This window comes from Lissotriton vulgaris, chromosome 4_1, assembly GCF_964263255.1.
Source record: "Lissotriton vulgaris chromosome 4_1, aLisVul1.2, whole genome shotgun sequence".
NCBI classification, from domain to species: domain Eukaryota; kingdom Metazoa; phylum Chordata; class Amphibia; order Caudata; family Salamandridae; genus Lissotriton; species Lissotriton vulgaris.
Window position 1 is genome coordinate 1,260,453,322 of NC_141691.1, and position 21,205 is coordinate 1,260,474,526.

The 21,205-nt window shown below is 41.1% G+C and overlaps 1 protein-coding gene across 4 annotated transcripts in view; it reads right to left on the minus strand.

The window, feature by feature from the left end:
• The window catches only part of LOC147723117 (cytochrome P450 2J2-like), a 500,182-nt gene that overhangs the window by 196,172 nt on the left and 282,805 nt on the right, over positions 1-21,205 (minus strand). For all 4 annotated transcript variants that reach the window (XM_086965465.1, XM_086965463.1, XM_086965462.1 and 1 more), the window contains exon 6: positions 380-512. In XM_086965465.1, coding sequence (XP_086821591.1) covers positions 380-512 — 133 coding nt within the window. The remainder of the gene's footprint in view (positions 1-379; positions 513-21,205) is intronic.

The following is a 21,205-nucleotide window of genomic DNA, read 5'->3' on the forward strand; positions in this document are numbered from 1 at the left end:
GTGTTGGCATGGCCAAAGCATGGATTACTTGCTGTCAATGTAGGGCTCATGCCAGTGAAGCTAAAATTGTATCAGTGAAAAAGAGAACAGGATCTTAGTGATAAACAAAAGTTAGAATGACAGACTGTAAATACCTCACCTTTAAACTTAGTGTAAATCTGCTAATCCTCTCTGAATGACACTACTGTTTAAGTTAACAACTTGTCTCTTTTTCAGTGACACCATATCATTTTTTATGCTTTTAGTCCCTCTTAAAGGTGTATGCAGGCTTTTTAATCTGTCCTCATCTAGCTAATCATGAGAGTAGTTCATTATGCAATCGTGTCCTTCTGGATTGCCTGTACACAGGAAACAGTGAGGTCAACCAAAACAGAATTACCTTGAACATCAGGATTTGCCAACATGTAGAGCAATGCCCAGGCCAGGGTGGCAGTAGTAGTTTCAGAACCTGCCATAAAGAAGTCAAATACAACTTGTATCATGTTTTCTTCACTGAAGGCCCTGTTTTCACCCTGGAAAGAATGGAGAAATTTAAAAAATAAAAAACCCACCTTCACATTTAGGCTTTACATAACAACCAGTAGTACCAATACTAAAGTAACTCTCGTGCAGTAGTTATATAACTTGCACTGTGATTTTGCAAGTGATTCGAAACCCAGCACCAATCTATAATTTTCTACAGATCCTGTGCAACTTCAAATCAAGTACACCCAACTTCCGAGGAAAATTTGCCTAAGAAAAGCACATCAAAATAATCTTTCCAAGTACTGCTCTGAGAATCTGGAATTATATTTTTTCTGCATAGTATCCAAGTCATATTATGATGATCTGGACCAGAGGGCGCATAAGTGTCTAAATGGAGACTGACTGCCCTCTCTTGCATTTGATCATTAAATGCATTAAAACTAATAAGACTGACAAACATCTCTCAAAAGCTCAGGTTATGGTATCTACATATAATTTTCATTGGACTCTCGAGTGTCAAAGAAAATCTGTGCACCAATCAAAGTCTGCATGGGTTTCATTAACAAAAAAAGTTATTATCTATTAATCACAGATTTAGTCAGCAAAAGGGTCCCACTGCACACCATAGTGGAGCAAATTTATTAAGCAAAGGTAAATATATAGGGACTTATTTTTATGTCCGGTGGACTTGCGTCCGCCCCACAGCATCGGGGAAACTGGACCGACCGACCTCCAGTGGGCGGTCCCGACCGCCTAATCAAGATGTGACCACACATGGTGTGGTTGCATACTCCCATTCCTCAATGAGAGCTTGTGTAACTGCTGTAAACCGGACGGAACACAAGCTCCCAGAGAGGAACTGGAATCTGTGTTCATCCCTGCACTCCGTGTAGGCACCTCAAGGTGCCTGCCACAAGGTGCAGGGATCAACAAGGGGACACCTATGGCGCTCCCTAAGACCCCAACCAGAGGACGAAAACAGAAGAGGACCCTGCCAGGGGTTTCTATGTCGGAAAGGCCTTCATGGAAATTCAGCCAGAAACCGTGCATCGTAATCCTGAAGGCGGAAACGTTTTTCATTTGGATTATGGGTCGGTTTCTGACTGGCAGGCGGGCTCCTGGAGGCCATCGGAACCCTGCCGTAATAACCCTCCGGATTCAATTCTGAATTCTAATCAGCCGGCTGGAAGTGAAACCAACAATCTTAGTTGTAAGGCCTCCGACCTAAGGTCGGAGGCCTTATGACTGAGATTGTAATTGGACCCACACTTTTTTACTTACAGACTACAAATTTGTGATCACATAACTTCACAAAACAAAGAGAGTATATACATCTAGGTCTAAAGTCATGAGAAAGGAAGAAGATGACCTTCAGTTGAAACAGAAATGTAAGCATTTTTGACAGAGTGAGCTAGAATAGAGATGCTGTTGAGTAAAGTCCTCCAAGGTTCATACAGTGACCTAAATACATTTATCAGGTAAGCGCTTTGCCTTTAGAATAGATAGCGTACGTACTGAGCTGAAAACAGTATCTGTTGTTCCGACCTTCAAGACTTAAGTTTGAATCCAACACATCAGAGTAAGCATTATGTTCATTGGGTGGGTACACTGAGCATTTGTAACTTGGGTAGTAGTATTTCCTTATTTATAACACTTACAAGCAGCAAGACTGGTAAGGGGCCTTAAAGGCAGGTTATGGGGCTTCTTTCTCCTTTGGTGTATGGGTTCTAATTGTAGGGCCAATAATGTCTATGGGTTTCTTTAGATACGTCTGTGCACTCGAAACAGTTCTGAGGCACTGTCATATAGATATACATTGCCTATATGCTGTGTTAAGTTAGCATGAGCTTATTAGGAGTTTAAACGCCCTTTTACCTTTCTGCTGCTTCTTCACACAACACATAGCTGTTGCTTTAGCTTTGAGCCTAGTAGAATGTTGTGTTTCATGCGAGAATAATATGTTGTTACTCTGATATCAGCCTTGCTTGGTGAGCTGTGTCTGTACAGTGAGTGCAGAAACCTTCAAGGATATCTCAACACAGTGGTTGTTGTGAGGTCTGATCTTCGCACGTTCCTAGACATAACATACATGCAGCTGCGGCCAAGTTCTGGCTTTAGGCGCGTTTTATATTGCTTTGCACAAGAGCATAGAAACACACTTGATGGTGCTTCGCATGCAGAGAGCTGGTGGAAGATGATGTGATCCCTTACCACTAGGATCTTGAGGTATGGGGCCGCCCTGCTAAAACCCAAAGAGACCTTCTTAGATATAATATATTATACTAGCTAGGGAGGGTGAGAACTAGGTGTTACTGAACCCTATTCGTTTTAGCATAATACCATGCTTTCACCTTTTGTGTTCTACGGACTAGTGACTATGCTGATTACTTTGTTTGTTATAATATGTTTGCTTGTATTAGCTAAGATACTGCGTTTGAGAACACGGCATTAGTGAATAAATATTTCAAATATGCACGTGTCCTCTTTTACTCCTTGTTCTGGATTGGAATGATTGTATAACGAAAGAGTGTTCATGTGTTCCACGTTACCTGAGGTGTACTAAGTCCATGTTCTGGTTTGTCTAAGCAGTGGGAGTTTGTGATAACCAATAAGACACTGTAGCTAGTCTGGTAGGGGATTTTGGGTACTAAGGTGAGTTTTGGCACACCCTAATTCACTGTGGTTCCAAGTCTCTATTCACAGTTCTGTATGAGAACGGAATCCCTGCGACAGCACCAAACCATTTAAATCATCCTGGAATAACGCGTTACCCCTGCGGGAAAGGCAAAGAGAGAGTGTTGCAGATAGCCCATTCCTCGTTCACTCAGGTTTTATAAATAAGCTGTTATATGTGCACTATTTGATTCAATGCCTATTAGATTCGCCATGTTAGACTCATGTTTTGATTTGTTACCTTTCCCTCAAATTGTAAAGCGTTCTAATATCCTTCGGGATCAAGTTCGCGCTATATAAAACTTCATAAATAAATAAACTAAATAAATAAAATAGCCAACACTTTCTCATCTAAGGAACCATGATATGAACGAGAGACCTAAAATGACAGATAATGGGTGCTTCCTTTGAGCTCAGTTAGCAAGAGCTAGAAAAATGTGAGGAGCTGTTACAGTTATGGTAAGGCAATGGTTTACATGATCAACTCCTTCCTCTTGTAGTATGTTTTTGTTCAACGTAAGATATGTCAATGATCATTAAGGGATTACCTTCCAAGTTTACATCAGGCTCAAAAGATTATCTGTGGGGGGTAACATAGTAGGATGGAGAAGTGCCCTTGCTTCTGGTGAAACTGTTGACATACGCAATACAGATTGAGATAATAAAATGAATCAACATAGGGATGACAAAGTAAATTCAGGAACCTTCATTCCTAAAAGTGTAAAAATACTTGTCAACCAAGACCAAATGGTCTACCCTTCAGAACATGTCCATGATAAATTTTGTGTAAGCTCTTTACTTTTCATCAATTTCATCGAACTATTTGTGAATGCCTAAAGTAACGTTTTGGATGAATGAAAAAAAACATTCTGACCCTACAAGTGTACAAACTTTAACTTCGGCAGCCAAGGCAACATTGAGAGCTGTCCTAGTCTGTAAAATTGCAGCTTGTGTTTTTAATTGGTCAAAGATCAATCTATTGACAATTTCAATCAAATTCCCAGCCTCATCTAATACCTTGTCTAACTGTTGGATTGCATAGATAGACTGTGCTACTTCCTGGATAATCAATAGGTTAGTAAAGAATCAGGTAATTTGGGATGTTTCTCTTGTCAGCTCTAGATAAGCTCTGTCAGTAAGGTGTTTTGTAGGAGTGTATCTTACGCCAGATACAACTTAGCAGTTATAGGATACTGATAAGTCCTTGAGAAACATACACAGGCTGTATTCCTGCACACATAGTATGAGCCAGGTCTTACGACAGCCCCACTATGTACCATCAGAGCTTCAGAAATATACATTGTTCTCAATAGGTTTGCGTTAGTGAAGACAGACTAAGGGACTGGCTCTGTACACTTGGCTATGATCATTCTACTTTCACTATACCCAAGACTCTCACATTTCCAATGGCCCAAACCAATGGTTGTGCCATGTTGTGCATGGTAAACGGACATGTACACCTGCCCTGAGTGCCTAATTGCATGTGAAACTGACATTCTGATGATTATTTTAGATCTGCGATCACGCTCATCTAGCGTGTGCATGGAAGCCTGGGCCTGTTCCTGGTAAGGCAGGGTCTAATATTCTTTCTGTGATTTGAAGGGGCGCACCAAGAACTCAGTGCGGCTTGGACTGCTGTCCAGGTACAGGGTGCATCACATAATTTGGTGGCCGCAACGCACTTTGTTTTGTGAATTAGTAGTGTAACCAGACATTTTTATCTGTGTCAAGGAGAGGGAAGCCTACTGGCCTCTCTCATGTAAATTCCGCTTTTATGTGAAACTTGGAACCTTGCACCAGCAACCTGTGTGAATGTTTGAGTGGGTGTATGTGCAGTGAGTGAGAGTCTGAGACCTGGGGGCAGGGGATCCATTTTGGATGCCCCTGGTTTAACATGACACAAGATATGGGATGAGGACAGCTTCCCCAGACAGTGGAAGAGTACTGCCTGCATTGTGGTAGCTGGAGAGTGGAGAACCAGACACCAAAGTAAGGATGAATGGACTAAAGTATACAAAAAAGTGATGGATCGAATGCTTGAACTAACATCCGCCACTGTTAATACTTTGGACCGCATCCCAGTCCAATGGTATTTTGAACACCATGACACCTCAGTTGGGACCTAGCCACATGCAAATCAGTTTAAACCCTGCTCCAATGGAAACAGTCCAGCCCGAACTGCCAAGCCACGTCCTCCATGAACTGGAACACAAGCAACCCAGGATCAGTCTCACCCAAATTAGGGATCATCAGCAAGTTATAGCTTGCTTCCAGTGACAGAGTGTGCACAAGACCCATGTCTGGACATACCTGTCTCACTTAAGGCAACACACTAAAGTATACAAAAAAGTAATCGATGGAATGCTTGAATTAATCTCAATCATTGGCAATTATTCAGGCTGCATCTAAATCTGTCATTATTGTGCAGACCATGCCACCTCAGTTGGGATCTAGCCATATGCAAATCAGCGTAGACCCTGCTAAAATGGGTACAGTACAGTTAGAACTGTCAAGCAAGGTCCTCCCTGAACAGAAGCAACCCAGGAACGGTTTTGCCTTTCTTAGGGTTCATCAGCAAGGTATAGCTTGCTTTCAGTGACACAGTACACACAAAAACCATGTCTAGGCATACCCGTCCTAGTTAGGATGGATGAATGAATGCTTGAATTAATCTCAGCTACTCGTAATTATTCATGTCACATCCCAATCCATTGTTATTTTGCACACCTGAGGGTGGATGGAGACAGGAGCACCTTGCTTGAAAAAACCCCGGCTAATTGGCAATTCCAGAATGCTGTAGTTTGGTAGAAGGTAAGGGAGAGAGGGGGACTGCATGTTCTGTTGTTCAAGGTGAAGAAGTCTCTAGGGAGGGTGTATTCTTTTCTCTGTTTCTGATTAGGGCTTCAGGAAAGATAATGACATCAATGGTTTGAAATCTCACAATTCATTTAGCCCTAGCTTGGGATACTCCTGTTTTAACACCCTCTTTGTAACTTTCTACGAGAGCCCAAGTTTAAAAAGTGGATTCCATACCACTCCACTTTATTCCAGTTTGACATTCTTCTTGCTCAAGGAGAGCAGTTCAAGGAGTTGTTGTGCAGCTAGGGCTGGTGTCAGCCTGACAGCCAGTCCCCTAAAGTTGAAGAGACATCACCTAGAGTCTGTACTTTCTGCTGGAGAAACTGATGGAGTAACCTTAGGAAAATACAGTACATTGTGAATTTGTGATTTTTATTGAGAGCTACTAGCTCAAGCTTGTTTTTAACACATTTTTATGAAGCATCGATAAATTAACTTTTGTACCTTTTGGATTGTTGGGCCATTGTGTGATTGTGAGGTGTGGGAATTGTTTGATTCCAGTATTTAGCTATATGGTATGATTATATCCCAAAGGGAAAACTTTTTTAAGACTGCAGAAACTGATGGTGTGCCAGAAGAGCCTAGAAGCCTGCTCCTAATAGAGGGAAGGAGCATGTCTGGCCCTCCAGGAAAAGATACTGTCCCATACATGCCAATAGACTCGATTCAGGCAGGAGACTTCTGATTGTTGAAGCCAAAAATGGCTGTATTTCAGCTGTCTACTACCTAAAATTGTCTCACCTTCAATATAAATAAATGAGGAAAACATATTCCTCTCACTTGTTTTCAAATTCTCCCATTTCCCTGCTCTAATATGCTGCCCAGAAGAAAACTGTAAGCATGTTCCTAGCATGAGGTGCACCCAGAGAAAGCTGATGTGCACAGACAGTGAAACCAAAGCTAACCAGTGCAGTGAGGGGATTCCCACGGTCTCTCTGAGTGGGTCCTGTTTAAGCTGTACTAAAGCATTTACAAGATCAAATACTACAATGTCGCCATGCAATCGACCATGGACTCAAGAGACTAGTTCTGTTTCTGCTGATATTTGGAAATGAAGCTGTATTTCCTCCGAAGCAAGAAGCCCTGTTCGGGCTGGAGGCCACAACTACTGAATACTATAATACTAACAGCGGTTCAAGTATGTAATTATACACAGCATATATAACACATATAGAAAGTAATTCAAGAAGCAAATACAGTAAGGAAAATTACATCACAAAAAACAAATCATATAAAATAGAAAAAATAGACGAATATGGATACCCATCGAAAATGTATGCAATTTTTTAGCAAGACTATCATATAAAAATACAATACAATCTTAAACAAATGGTGCTCACACAATTACATACAAAACAAGATCAGAAACCACAATTATCAGTGTAAACAGAAAAACAATGGCCGAGGCAAATACATTCGCAGAAAAATTGATTGGACAAAACACAAAACCAGGAGAGGCAATTAATAAATCCTCTTGAATAAATGCCAAAGAAATGCGTTAATAGAATTTTGACCAAATAGAATTAGTATGGTCATCCACAGGACAAACACAACAATTGATACAGCATATAACAGAAAAACGTTTAAGATCTCATTCATGAATATAGGCTAAAAAAAAAATTGCCAATAGAAAAATAATAAATGTCATCGCAAAAGCTCTAAATGAGTCTGGAGTCCAGTCATAAAAGTACTGGAATAAGGAAAGAGATGGGCAACTGAACAAATCTCAGCCCTCCGACAGATGCCGGAAAAGCACAATAGGCGTCACAACAAGAGAGAATTTTACATCTATCCAAAACTACGGACCTGCATCTATTTTGGATGCCATACAAGTCATATTTATTATTTTTTAATTGGCTAACATTTTTGTTGCCTATATTCTTGAATTAATCAGTTGTTCTGCATTCCGTCCATCAATTGGTGTCTTTTGCTTCCTCGCCCTAAGTGCGCAGGGTATGCCCAGAACGTGGGTCCCGGGTTCACTGTGCCACTGGATTTTAGCTACTCTGGCTGATGAGGGGTGGATCCCCAAAACCGGACCTAGAATGCTTGTGTATGGTCCAGGGAGGACCTGGCTTGGTAGTTTGGGCTGGACTGTTCTCATGAGGCACAGGGTCAAGACTGATTTGCATATGGCCAGGACTAAACTGGGGTGGCATGGTGAGCAAAAGAATGTTGGATTTAACCCAGATCTCTTGACTGGGGGTGAAAGTTTTGATTTATTCTGCATTCCGTCCATCAATTGTGTGTCTTTTGCATCATTTTAAAGCCAGCCCTGCTTGTCAGGCTGCTTTTAAAATAAAACTGTGTCCAAATTTGACTTTAGAATTAAAAGTACTTCCAAAGTCTTAAACTACCTTTTTATTACAGATATTTCACCATTAGAGTCTGTTCTAGGTGTCCTTAGGGTAGGTTGCCTTGTTATAAAAAGCAGAGACATTATAAAAGATGTTTTATATGCCCAAGTGAGGGAAATACTGCCAATTTCGGTTCCCCATTGTAGTGCTGGTAGCTCCATAGCTGATATAAGAAGTCTTTATTAAAGTTTTATAAAGCCTAACGTTTGACAGGAGTGAGCTAGGACAATAATTTAAGATATCAAAATAACAGTTACAATAAATCATACAACTTGTCAAGGTTATATTTATTTTAATTATTGCAGGAAAGTAGATATAGAACCTGCATTTTTGAAGTTGCCAAAAATATCCCTGTAGCAGCCTCTTCTGATTAGTGAGCCTTTGACAAGCTGAGCCAAGCTGCTCCCGATGAGGTTTGAAGTGGCCTGGGAGGAACCAAAGAGGTACAGATTCTGCTGGGAGAAGATCTGCAGCTGCAGATGCCAGGACAAGAAGGAGGCTGGGTAGCCAAACTGGTCTTCAAAGGGAGAAAGACAATTAGGACAGGGACCAGGCCCACCCCACTTCCTGCACCCCCAGCAGATGGGAGCTCCTGTAATTCAATTAGGAGAGGGTCTGGAAGGGGAGTGTAGGGAAAAGTTAGCCACATCTGTGGTTTGGGTCAGCCAGACTTGAACATCCAAGATAGATTTTCTCCATTTAGATTTGTAGTAAATAGAGCATTCTGCGAAATAAATATGCCACACTGAAGTGGTCATCACGGAGGATAACAACTTGAACGCCATTGGTCAGGGGTGCCCCCTATTCTTGCCAGCTGAGAAACTGCAAAAAACATGGGAGAACTGCACAACACCTCAGATCCCTGCCTGGAAATAACAAGAAAAGGAGGACTGTCTTGTTGAATCCCTGGTCTGCGCAGAAAAAGGACTGCACTACAAGTCTTGCACCTCCTGCACACTCTGGACTTCACTAAAGAGGGCTTTGCCTTGCTTCAAAAGATGAAGGAGTGGACTCCCTGACAGCAACAGGTAGAAAAGAGATACGTGGAGTCACCAGGAACAACTCCATTTAGGAGAAGCCCAGCTGACCAGCTTCACCTGGACTTTACTGGATTTGGCCAGGTGCATTGTGAGAATTGTAGTCCCAAACCTCCAAGAGATATCTCAGAACTTCTGGACCCTTGGCTGGTGTTGTGGCCCCTGCAAGAAACTAATGAGGCTTTCTGGATCAAGATACAGAACTTTGAGATCATTGGGACAAATGTTTGCAAAAAGTTTCATAAGTTCACCAATGTCGATGACAAGAGTCAAATCGGCGACATTGAACTATGACTTGGCCTGAATTTCTGGTTTGCCCTGCTGAAAGCTCTAGAGCTCTTCACCATCCACGACAAAGACAAAGACCTCCAGTACTCACTGAGGGCTCGCACTGAAGCAAGCCACTGCCATCTACTCGAAGGCAGATTGCTGAGGAGGTTCGCTTGACTTCGAGAGAAAAAGCTCCATACTCGGTGAGAAGGTAACATTTTGACCGGCCTCAACCACCCAACGTATCAGACTCATTCGATTCAATCGTGGTCAGCCTGAAACTTTGACTTTGTCCTGTCCAGGCACAACCAGATATCTGCTGTTGCCGCTTTGAATTTTTCAGCGCTAGGAATCATATTTTTGCATTTAATCTTTAAAAAGTCATATCTCCGGTTCCCTACATTGTATTTTTGTAGTTTGGGTGTCATTTTAATCATAGAAATAGTCTCCATTTTTATAAATTGGTGTTGGATTTTTATTGTGTGCTATGTCCTACTTATTTACTGTTTTTCTGATATTACATTGTTGACACACCTGTCTCCTGAATTAAGCCTGACTGCTTGTACCCAATCTACCAAGGGTTGAGCAAGGATTAATTTATTGCGACTTGACTGGACCTTACTTATGTTTGTGGTGTTATTACTAGCTGTTGGTACCCACCTACACCTATTAACAAACCCTCTTCTAACAAATACAATTTAGGTTATAATCTGATGTGGCATTACTTTTGAGCTGGGAACTGTTGGGTTTTTCTGCAAGATTAAAGTTCTTCCTTTGAGGAAAAACAACAACAATAGCCTGGACAGTCTGGTACTGTGTCTATTCGTTGACTGTTGAATTCTGAACTTTTGTTTTCTCAATTTTTCCATGGGAAGCCTTGCCCTCACTTCCTTGAGGGTCAAGTGCAAAAAGGGTTGTACTTGGCCCAGTAGCCCTCTCTGCCCTGTGGCCTTATGAACAGGGTCTGACAGCAGTCCATGGAAAGTAGCAGTAAGATGAACAACAGAAGATATAAATGCCTTGGTCAGGCAAGAGCAGTACCCGATCAGCCAGTGGAAGGCAATTGATTTGATAATCAAGTTCAGAAATGTAGTGTCCATGAATATGTAAATCATCACATTGATCATTCTAATCAAAAGTGCACATAATTATGAGCATTACTACATTAGAATCCATTGGCAGGTACAGGCACATCCAGCATGAAGAGAGGTTCAATTGTTGTTCATATTGCTCCATAATTTGAAGGAAAGTATTTGCATTTGTAGAGTGATCATTTGTAGCGGAGGTAGGCAACGTCATTACTGAGGAAGGCCGAGTGCCGAAAGCGCGTTTAAAACATCTGTGAACTTATCCTGGGAGTGCTGCTTCCTGATTTCCTGTTTGATTGCGGGGAGGGACTTTTGAGCCGATATTGTTGTCGGGCGCACCCCCGACTGGCAGGCACCAGCCTAGGAGTGCGACAGGCAGGTGAAGGTGGAGCATCAATATATATATATATATATATATATATATATATATATATAATATATATATATATATATATATATATATATATATATATATATATATATATATATATATATATATATATATATATATATATATATATATATATATATATATATACAAAGTTCCAGGCTTAAGCAGTCCGCAAAACAACACGACACTGCTGTAATCTCCAAGGGTGTTTATTTAAACTAACTAGTTAGTTTAAATAAACACCCTTGGAGATTACAGCGGCGTCGTGTTGTTTTGCGGACTGAGAGCACTGCTTAAGCCTGGAACTTTGTACTTGATTTACCGGCTTGCTCGGCGGGCATTGGTGCCACCTCCCGAGGGGCCGTAGTCAGCATCATACAGCATGTTAAAAAAGTCACAGCTGAATTAAGGTCATCTTATACCCATTAGTGGTAACAATAGTGAAAGAAAGAAAAGTTAACACAACATGCTACATATTCCTGTTGGTCCCTGCCATGGATGTTCCCATTAAAAGGTCCTGCCATAGTATATATATATTCACTGAAAAAAACATAGGTTTCACACCAGTTATAGTTAGGTGGAAATTTTACTCGCATAAAACCATTGAAATTCCCACGTTATAGTTAGTTGGACTCACTATAACTTGCGCGTGCAATGCACTGCTGATGACGTCACATATTACATCACTCATCACATGGTCAGTGACATCACTCATGACATCACTGACGACTTTGGTGAATAAAATTTGAAGGCACATAAGTTTGGGTCCGTGTCCTGTTTTGCTGGCACCGCGTGAGCAAAGACGCAGCGGCTGTGCAGGATTTATTCATATATATATATATATATATATATATAAACATAGTATTAATAAAAAATATACAATATATTTACCATAGGATAGCGAGAGGGTCAAATTTACTATTACCACTCCAGTGACTGCACCAGTAGAAAAAACATTGGATAGCGTAGCAGTAAAAATGACTATTCCCACTCCAGTGAGTGCAACAGTAGAGAAAGCGTTGGATAGCGGGAGGGTAAAAACTACTATTTCTACTCCAGAGAGTGCAACAGTAGGGAAAGCGTTGGATAGCGTAGGGGTAAAAATTACTATTCCCACTCCAGTGAGTGCAACCGTAGGGAAATCGTTGGATAGCGGGAGGGTAAAAACTTACTATTCCCACTCCAGAGAGTGCAACAGTAAGGAAAGCGTTGGATAGCGTAGGGCTAAAAATTACTATTCCCACTCCAGAGAGTGCAACAGTAAGGAAAGCGTTGGATAGCGGGAGGGTAAAAATGACTATTCCCACTCCAGAAAGTGCAACAGTAGGGAAAGCGTTGGATAAAGTAGGGGTAAAAATGACTACTCCCACTCCAGTGAGTGCAACAGTAGGGAAAGCGTTGGACAGCGTAGGAGTAAAAATTACTATTCCCACTCCAATGAGTGCAACAGTAGGGAAAGCGTTGGATAGCGGGAGGGAAAAAATTACTATTCCAACTCCAGAGAGTGCAACAGTAGGGAAAGCGTTGGATAGTGTAGGGGTAAAAATTACTATTCCCACTCCAGAGAGTGGAACAGTAGGGAAAGCGTTGGATACCGTAGAGATAAAAATTACTATTCCCACTCCAGAGAGTGAAACAGTAGGGAAAGCGTAGGATAGCGTAGGGGTAAAAATTACTATTCCCACTCCAAAGAGTGCAACAGTAGGGAAAGTATTGGATAGCGTAGGGGTAAAAATTACTATTCCCACTCCAGTGAGTGCAACAGTTGGAAACGTTGGATAGCTGGAGGTTAAAAACTACTATTCCTACTCCAGTGAGTGCAACAGTAGGGAAAGTAAATATTTCATATATAAATAAAAATAAAATAAATATTAATACCAATTACAAATTAATTAAAATAATTAACACTGTTATATAATATATTAATTAATCAATTAAAAATAGAAATACAAATTATTCAAAATAATTACCTACTAATACAAATTATTTACCAATTAACAATACATTAATTACTAATTAATAAATAATTAAAAATTAGATTAAAAAAAATTAAAAATTGAATTTCTTACAATTAAATTACTTCCCACCCTATTCCCCTATAAACCCACAACCCACTACAGAAAATAAATTAAAAATTACATAATTATCAATTAATAAATTAATGAAAATTAATTACCCATTATATTTGAATTAATTACCAATTAATGATTAATTAACAATTAATTCAAAATGAATACAAATAAATAAATTAACATATTTAATTATTTATAATTAAATAACTTCCCACCCTATTCCCCTATTAACCCACAACCCGCTACAGAAAATAAATTACTAAAATTAACATATTTATCAATTAATAAATTAATTAAAATGTATTACCAATTATATTTTAATTAATTACCAATTAATAATTAATTAATAATTAATTCAAAATAAATACCAATAAATAAATTAACATATTTCATTAATTATAATTAAATTACTTCCCACCCTATTCCCCTATAAACCCACAACCCACTACAGAATTATACTACGCAAAAATTAAATACCATAACAAAAATTTATTAATATAAATAATACAATAAATATACACTTTTCAAATATATACTAATATAAAAAACACTTTAAAAATTGATATTAACTTACCTCAAATTCGATATTTTTGTAGTCTATATTCTGTCCATTCGATATTATGTCCATTCTATATTTTTGATTCGATATTAATGCTATCCTATTCAATATTTTTGTAGTCTATAGTCTGTCCAGTCGATATTGTGTCCATTCTACATTTTTTAATCGATATTAATGTAAATCGATATTAAAAACTCGATATTTTGACTGTATACCATTTGGGACTGAGAAGGAATGTTTGCATTGTTTAGCATTCTGTCCATCATTTGTTTTTTTTTACTCTTTCCAACGTGCCAGGCTTGGAAAGTTGTACATGAATGACAGTACTGTTGGGCAGTGGAAGAGACAGAGGGGGCATACCAATGAGTACTTTCAGCACAAACCATGCCATTTCTGCTTTAGTGGATGATACAATGGTACAGTCAGGCAAGGTTCGGGACCAGCACTTTTGGGGCAACCACCTCTCCTTTCCTTGTCCCCCCCATGCACCATCTGAGTCTCTTTTACAGTCTTTCCTTATTCCAAAAATATTCTCAAAAGTGGGAATAGTTATGTGTTGTTGAGGAAGATAATTTAAGGAGTTTATGAGTGGCCTGGCAACCTGAGACAATAGAAAGTAACTTCAGTATAGATAAAGAAGACTTTGATCAACGAGGGAATTGCCTCTAGACATCTTATCCTGTGGAGGCCGATGAGCAGCATGATTAACAGTAGTATGTTCAGATGGCAGTTCAAGAGCATTCACCAAATATTTTAGATAGAACCCCCTTTTGATAGGGACTCCGGCAGAGGCAAGGAACCCAAAGTGAATCCCAAAATCGTAGGGGACCGAAAAGGCCTATTGCAAATCAGTTAATATTGTTACAGTTATCGGGTAGAACATGCACAAGTAACAGAAGTTAGATCTGCTACTTGGGCTGAATTAATTCATGTTTTGTAAAGGACAATTTTCAATATGATGTAGAGTACAAACAACATAGCCTACAATTAAACTAAAGTTTTCTTCCATGCTTTTAGGTTCTCAGTAATAAAAGAAGGTGTTGCAGAGTGGTCACATTCCCTAACTCAGTCCCTCAAGTGACTAGTTGGGTATCTCAGTTTCTCAAGGATGTTTTTCAATTCCAGTAACTGAGATTCTTGCTTAAACTTTATAGCTTTCTTCTTCCAATTTAGAAAGGCTGCACACTGGTCCGGATCAATTTATACTTAGGATTAATCACTTGTTTTGTTAAGCCCACATGGGTTTTCCTTACTGAAACCTGGGCAACTGAGTCTTCAGGACCGGACGTGGTTGAGGCTGTGCCGGATGGATATTCTTTAGCTAGACTATATAGAGTAGGGTGCAGAGGAGGTGGCCTTGGCATTCTTCACAAGACCTCCCACACCTGTCACACCACTCCACTTTCCAGGCCTTCCGGCCTTTTTCAAGCCCTGCATTTTCTTATAAAATCCCCCGAGGCCACTCCCTTTGTTGGTATCTTGGTATAAAGACCCACTGGGTCTAGCACAATCTTTAGCATGTCTCTTCTTAATATCCTGGAGCCCTATTTTGGAGCAGCCAACCTGACAGTTTTGGGTGACCTAAATTTTCATTTGTATAGCCCTGATGCTAAGGACTCTTTAGATCTCATTGATGCACTATCCGCATGTGACTTACTGCAATTGGTTAAACACCCCAATCACCAGGCATGTCACACACTCGATGCAGTTTTCTCCAATGATGACATGCTTAAAATAGAAGTCCCTATTCCACTGTCCTGGTCGGACCACTTTGCGGTTCCTTTGGAACTTGTGGTCGCCTTGAAGCCTATTAGGACAGGTGTCCCTAGTCACACCAAGTTCAGGAGGAACCTTAAGAAAATTACAAACACCTCGATAGCCCCACTAATGCAAAACTACAAATCTGACCTCTATGAGGATACCAATTTAGCGGCGTCGGAGTTGTCCAAAGCCATTGGTGGAGCGGTCGATGTGCTGGCTCCTCTTGCCTCCTGTTACTACCCGAGAAAGAAACCCTCTGCACCCTGGTTTTCTGAGCCTCTTAGGCTCATGAGACAAGGGTGCAGGAAGCAAGAAAGGCTTTGGCGAACAAGCTAGAATCTGAAGGAGAGGGATAAACACAAGTTACCCCTTAAGGAGTACAAGTTGGAGATTATCAGAGCTAAGCAAGAGTACTTTGCTAACCTGACTATGACTCTCTCCTCTCCCAGAGATCTCTTCAAAATAGTGGACTCGCTCTGCACGTTACAGACACAGGACCCTGTTGCAGGATCTCAAGAATTCAGTGACAAAATCGCTGGATTCTTCCACTCGAAGATTGCGGATATCTACCAGAATCTTGAAGCACAAAGATCTGGTACCCCTCCCCCTCCTGTTCCCCTTCCTCCGCTCCCGAAGGAGGTATCTTCCATCACCCCCAAGAGTCTGGTAGAGTTTCCGCCTTTATCCTATCAGGAGCTTGACCTGCTTTTAAGTAAGACAAGGTCGGGATCCCCATTGGATCCATGTCCCCTTAAAGTCCTGAAGGAATGTAGAGACTCCCTGCTCCCTTTTCTACTTGACATCATAAATAGGGCCATGAGAGAGGGCATTTTTCCATCTGAATGGAAAAATGCGGTAGTCAAGCCTCTACTAAAGAAACCAACTCTTGATCCAGAGGTGCTCAAGAATTATCTCCCCATTTCTTTGCTCCCAGCACCTGCTAAGATGCTGGAGACGTATCTCAACCAACATCTGGCGGCATTTCTTGACTCCTCTGATCTTTTGGACCAATCCCAGCATGGCTTCAGGAAACACCACAGTACCGAGTCTTCCCTGACGGTCGTACTGAACAACATCCGTATGGAGGTAGACCAAGGACATTCCACCGTCCTGGTCCTTTTAGATCTCACGCCGCCTTTGACACCCTGTCCCCCTCGGTGCTAACATCTCGCCTGAGGGAGATAGGGGTGGAAGGATCGGCCCTGAGTCTGCTGGCCTCCTTTCTCGACCAGAGGGTACAGAGTGTGAAGCTGGGAGACTTTCTATCTCCATCCCTACCTGTGCAATGTGGGGTCCCTCAGGGGTCGGCATTAAGTCCGACCCTGTTTAACATCTACGTGACCCCACTTGCCAAGTTGGTTAGATCTATTGGGATGGAGGTAGTCTCCTATGCAGATGACACGCAGATCTTGGTGTCCCTCTCTCACCCTGATGGCTCGTCCCCGTGCAACTTTAGGAACTGCATGGAAGCAGTGTCACAATGGATGATTTACAATTCATTAAAGTTGAACGGCGAGAAAACGTAGATCTTGGTGTTCGGCCCCAACAATAACATCTGGTCACCTGAATGGTGGCCGCCCTCGCTGGGGTCTTGTCCCACTCCCACGGAGTCAGCGCGAAATTTGGGAGTAATGATTGAACCGGCTCTCTCCACGACTTTGCAGGTAAATAGAACTGTTGCTACCTGCTGGGGGATCATCAAAATACTTAGGAAAATAAAACATTACCTGTCCCCCCAGGCGCGGAAGCAAGTGGTGCTAGCACTTGTCGCTTCGTGACTCGACTACTGTAATGCCCTATACATCAGCATGAATAAGAGCCTAACACAGCATCTTCAGACCGCCCAAAATGCGGCTGCCAAATTCGTTTTGGACGCTCCCAGACTAGCGTCATCAACAGCTGCTAGGAAAGCCTTACATTGGCTTCCTATTGAAGTGAGGATCACCTTTAAGGAGCTCTGCCTGACTCATAGTGCACTTTCTGGCAATGGTCCTGAAGGGGTCAAGAAACTGATGGCCCCCTACGTCTCGGGCAGACTCCTACGTTCTTCCTCAAAGAATCTGCTTGTGGTACCTCGCTTCCGCAAGAGCAGATGGGGCGGTAGGGCCTTTTCTACAATCGCCCCAAAACTATGGAACATTCTTCCAGGTGAAATCAAAACTCAGCCCTCTGTTCTGCGTTTCCAAAAAGCACAAAAAACCTGGCTGTTTGCAAGGGCGTACTTGTAGTTATTTTCTATTTGCTTTTGTGGATTTTTCTGTTAGGCGCCTTGATGCCTTCGGGCTAAGTTGCGCGTTATAAGATTCTTTTAATTTCATTTCATTTCAAGTTATTTAAGTGCTTAATGTCAAAGATACCTTCTTCTGAAAATTGCCTTTAATCCTCACTGCTAGCACATTTGACCCAAAATATTTGTACGTGCTTTTGCCATACCAGTGGTACATCACATAGGTAGCAGCCCCTTTAATTGGGATTTTTTAAACATTTGAGGGCATATCAACAAGAGACATAACGCCGCTTTTCTGGCACATAGCACCGGAAAAGTGGCAATTATTCTAACTCATTATCATTAAAGCACTGCTAACATGCATTAGCGCATGTTAGCAATCTTTACGTTAACGCCTCAGCCCGCATCGCTAATGAGATGCGAAGTAGGTGTTGCTTCCCAGAAACAACAGGAAAAAACTCGCTAACCAGACATCGCAGTATTTGCAAGCTGCCCAGTACAAGAGAAGCGATAATAAAACCACCCTAACCGTGGTTATCACTGTTATCTAACGTCTCCTTTTTTTCTGACTTAGCTATCTGTATAATGGGAGGAGGATCACAAGGTTAAGTCTACATCTCCCTATTATCTACATTTCCATCAGCGCAGTTCCCTTACCATTGGATTTCACATACTAATGCTCATTCTCACCGTCTATCACCGGATTTAACATCGCCTGTTAGCAAAGTGTTGCAAATACGCCGCTAACAAGGCGATGTGATCCGGCAATAATGACAAACGCGCTAAACGCGTTTAGCGATAGTTATCGCGTGTTGTTATTGATATGCCCCGTAGTTTTCTTGACACCATGTCCTTGCTACATCTTCATTTACCACTAGATCCACAATTAGGTGTCTGCAAGTCTTGTGCCACAGCTCATTCCGTGGAGGGCGAGGGTAGAAAGGTAGAAGGGTAATGGTGGATCTAACAATTCTTTTCCAATTTGCTTTTTGGGGAGGAAGAGTTCTTTCATGCTTGCACACTGACCCCTTTGTAATCGGAATTCATGGTCACAGCCTTTTGGGGTTCACAGTGGTTTCGAGGAGGCTAGATCAGCGCACCTCTTTTGCAAACGTTATGTTTTTAAAAGTTCGAAATGCTTTATTGAAAGAATTTGGGAAACAAAAATGAGATACATCTACTCAAGCATTATGTAAGCGTAATATATAAAACAGTGAAATATTATATCTAAAAAGGTATAACAACTAAGAGATAAATATTGGGAGGAAACATAATGCCTAGAGTCGAAAGAACAATACTTATATAAACAGCCTCATTTTCAGAAATTTGTAAGAATGGAGATGAAAGGAAGAAAAGCGAGAAAGAAAGGAAAGTGAGAAAGAAAGAAAAGAAGAAGAAAGGGAGAAGGATGAAAGAAGAATATAAACACAAGGTTAAAATAACATAGTTAACAATCACATGTTTTAACAAAAATAACCACACGAAATAGTGACCACTCACGGAGGTCCAAAGTGGTGCACACAGGTCTAGCAGGAGTAACAATTCTACACACATGTTTAACCACAAGGGTCTTCTGCGCTAAAGCATTCAGATGCTGTCTGCCCTCTTTTCTCTGCCCTCTTTTCTCTGCACTGATCCATCAATTGTGGATTACTCACACATTCTAAACCCTAAAATCTCAGGAACCATTCCTCCCACCCACGACCCAATTAAACTTTTGATCTATTCATCATCTGCCCAAATGACAATTGTAATATCAGTACTAATCTTCATACAGTCGATAAAAGCAATCAAACTTCACATAATATAAAACTGATAGGATTTATTAACGAAAGAAAACTATATTATCTGGGAATCACGGATTTAGTCTGCCAAAGGGTCCCCCTGTATATCATATTGAAGCAAATGTTTTAAGCAAGGCTCCTACATCTTGTGTATCACATAAAGACTTCCAATTAAAGATCACATGGCTTTGTAACTCAAAGGAGTGCACAGGTGCCTGGGTCTGAGATCATGAGGAAAGCAGAAGACGTGCAGTTGCATTTAGAATGTAAACTTCTGAGGCTGAGCAAACTAATCAGCACTTTTCTCGTCAAGATGCCGGAAACGTCATAGATGGCCATTTCCGCAAGGCGCGATTAGGCATAATCAAGCATTCATGGCGTTTGTAGGTACTGTAACCCTACGGCAATGTTCTATATCAACACAAGTAATTATATCGTGGATATTAGTTTGCTAAAACTAGATGATTATTTTTCAAAGTTGGAACACAGTTTTGCTCTTCTGGAATGGGTGCAACCAGAGGAAATGAGATTAAGTGGGCACCTTGCCAGAAATAGATAGAAGAGAGGGAGAGAGACAGGGGGACATCGAGTTCTAAGGTCAAGATCACTGAGAATGCCAGCTCCAAATCAGTAAGCAAACAATCAGTGCTTAATTTGAGCAGGTGGTTTCCGGTGCTCAGCACTTAATTATCAAAACTGGCATTTGTGACAGTCTGCCACAAGATGGCGCTGTGTGGCTAATTTAGAGATCACCACAACAATAGTTAATTTTTAATTTAATGTACAATAAAAATGACGCTTCCCTGCCATCCAAACCATTCTTATAGCTTTGGGGGCCTGAAATTGTCCAAATTGTCACACTTGTGGGAGTGTGATAGTTAGTAGTTGTGCTATTATGATTTTAAGCAGCATGGCAAGGGCAATGTGTGGAGCAAGCTTCAGTTTCCACCTGACAAGAGCCCTGGCAATTTTTATTTTATTTTTACTGAAATCAATTAAATACCTTTCAGAAGCTCCTCCATATTCTCAGGTCTAATGCTCCCATAGTAGAGCTAGACTCGGAAAGGGAGGAAGAAACACTAACAGCGCAGCCTCTGCCATCCTGGAAGGCAAGAAGAGAAAGCGTGCTGCTCTCACCAGTTCCAGCAGGCTTGCGGAGGTTTGTATGAAACCACTATGCATTACAATGAGCCCAGATAAATGAGAATTCCCTGTGTGTGAAGATGGCAACCTATATGGACTATTTTATTATGTAGGCCCAGGTAGGTCCTTTGAGTTTAGTACAGGTGGATGAGAGGACGTGGGCAACATGACTCCTAAGGATAAGAGTAGCTATAAGAGATGGGGCAAACATCGCTGGCCATATATTACATGGATAGCAGGTTTCAGGAGCAGTTTGAGTAAGTTAATCCCTTTTTCACTCTGATTGTTTAATCTAGTTTGATGCAAACTTGGGGAGGCAAATGTATTTATGGCCTCTCCTCCATGGGTCTGTGAGCATCTTAAGAGGTCCACAACAGCGAAAAAAATTGCACTGCATTCCTCACATACTTTATCCAAAGACCTTCATACATGGACCAGAATTTGAAAACAGGAGGGAGATGCCCCTTTATCTGCAGCTGCAAAAAGAACAGTTGATGGAAAGAATGCAGAACAATGTCA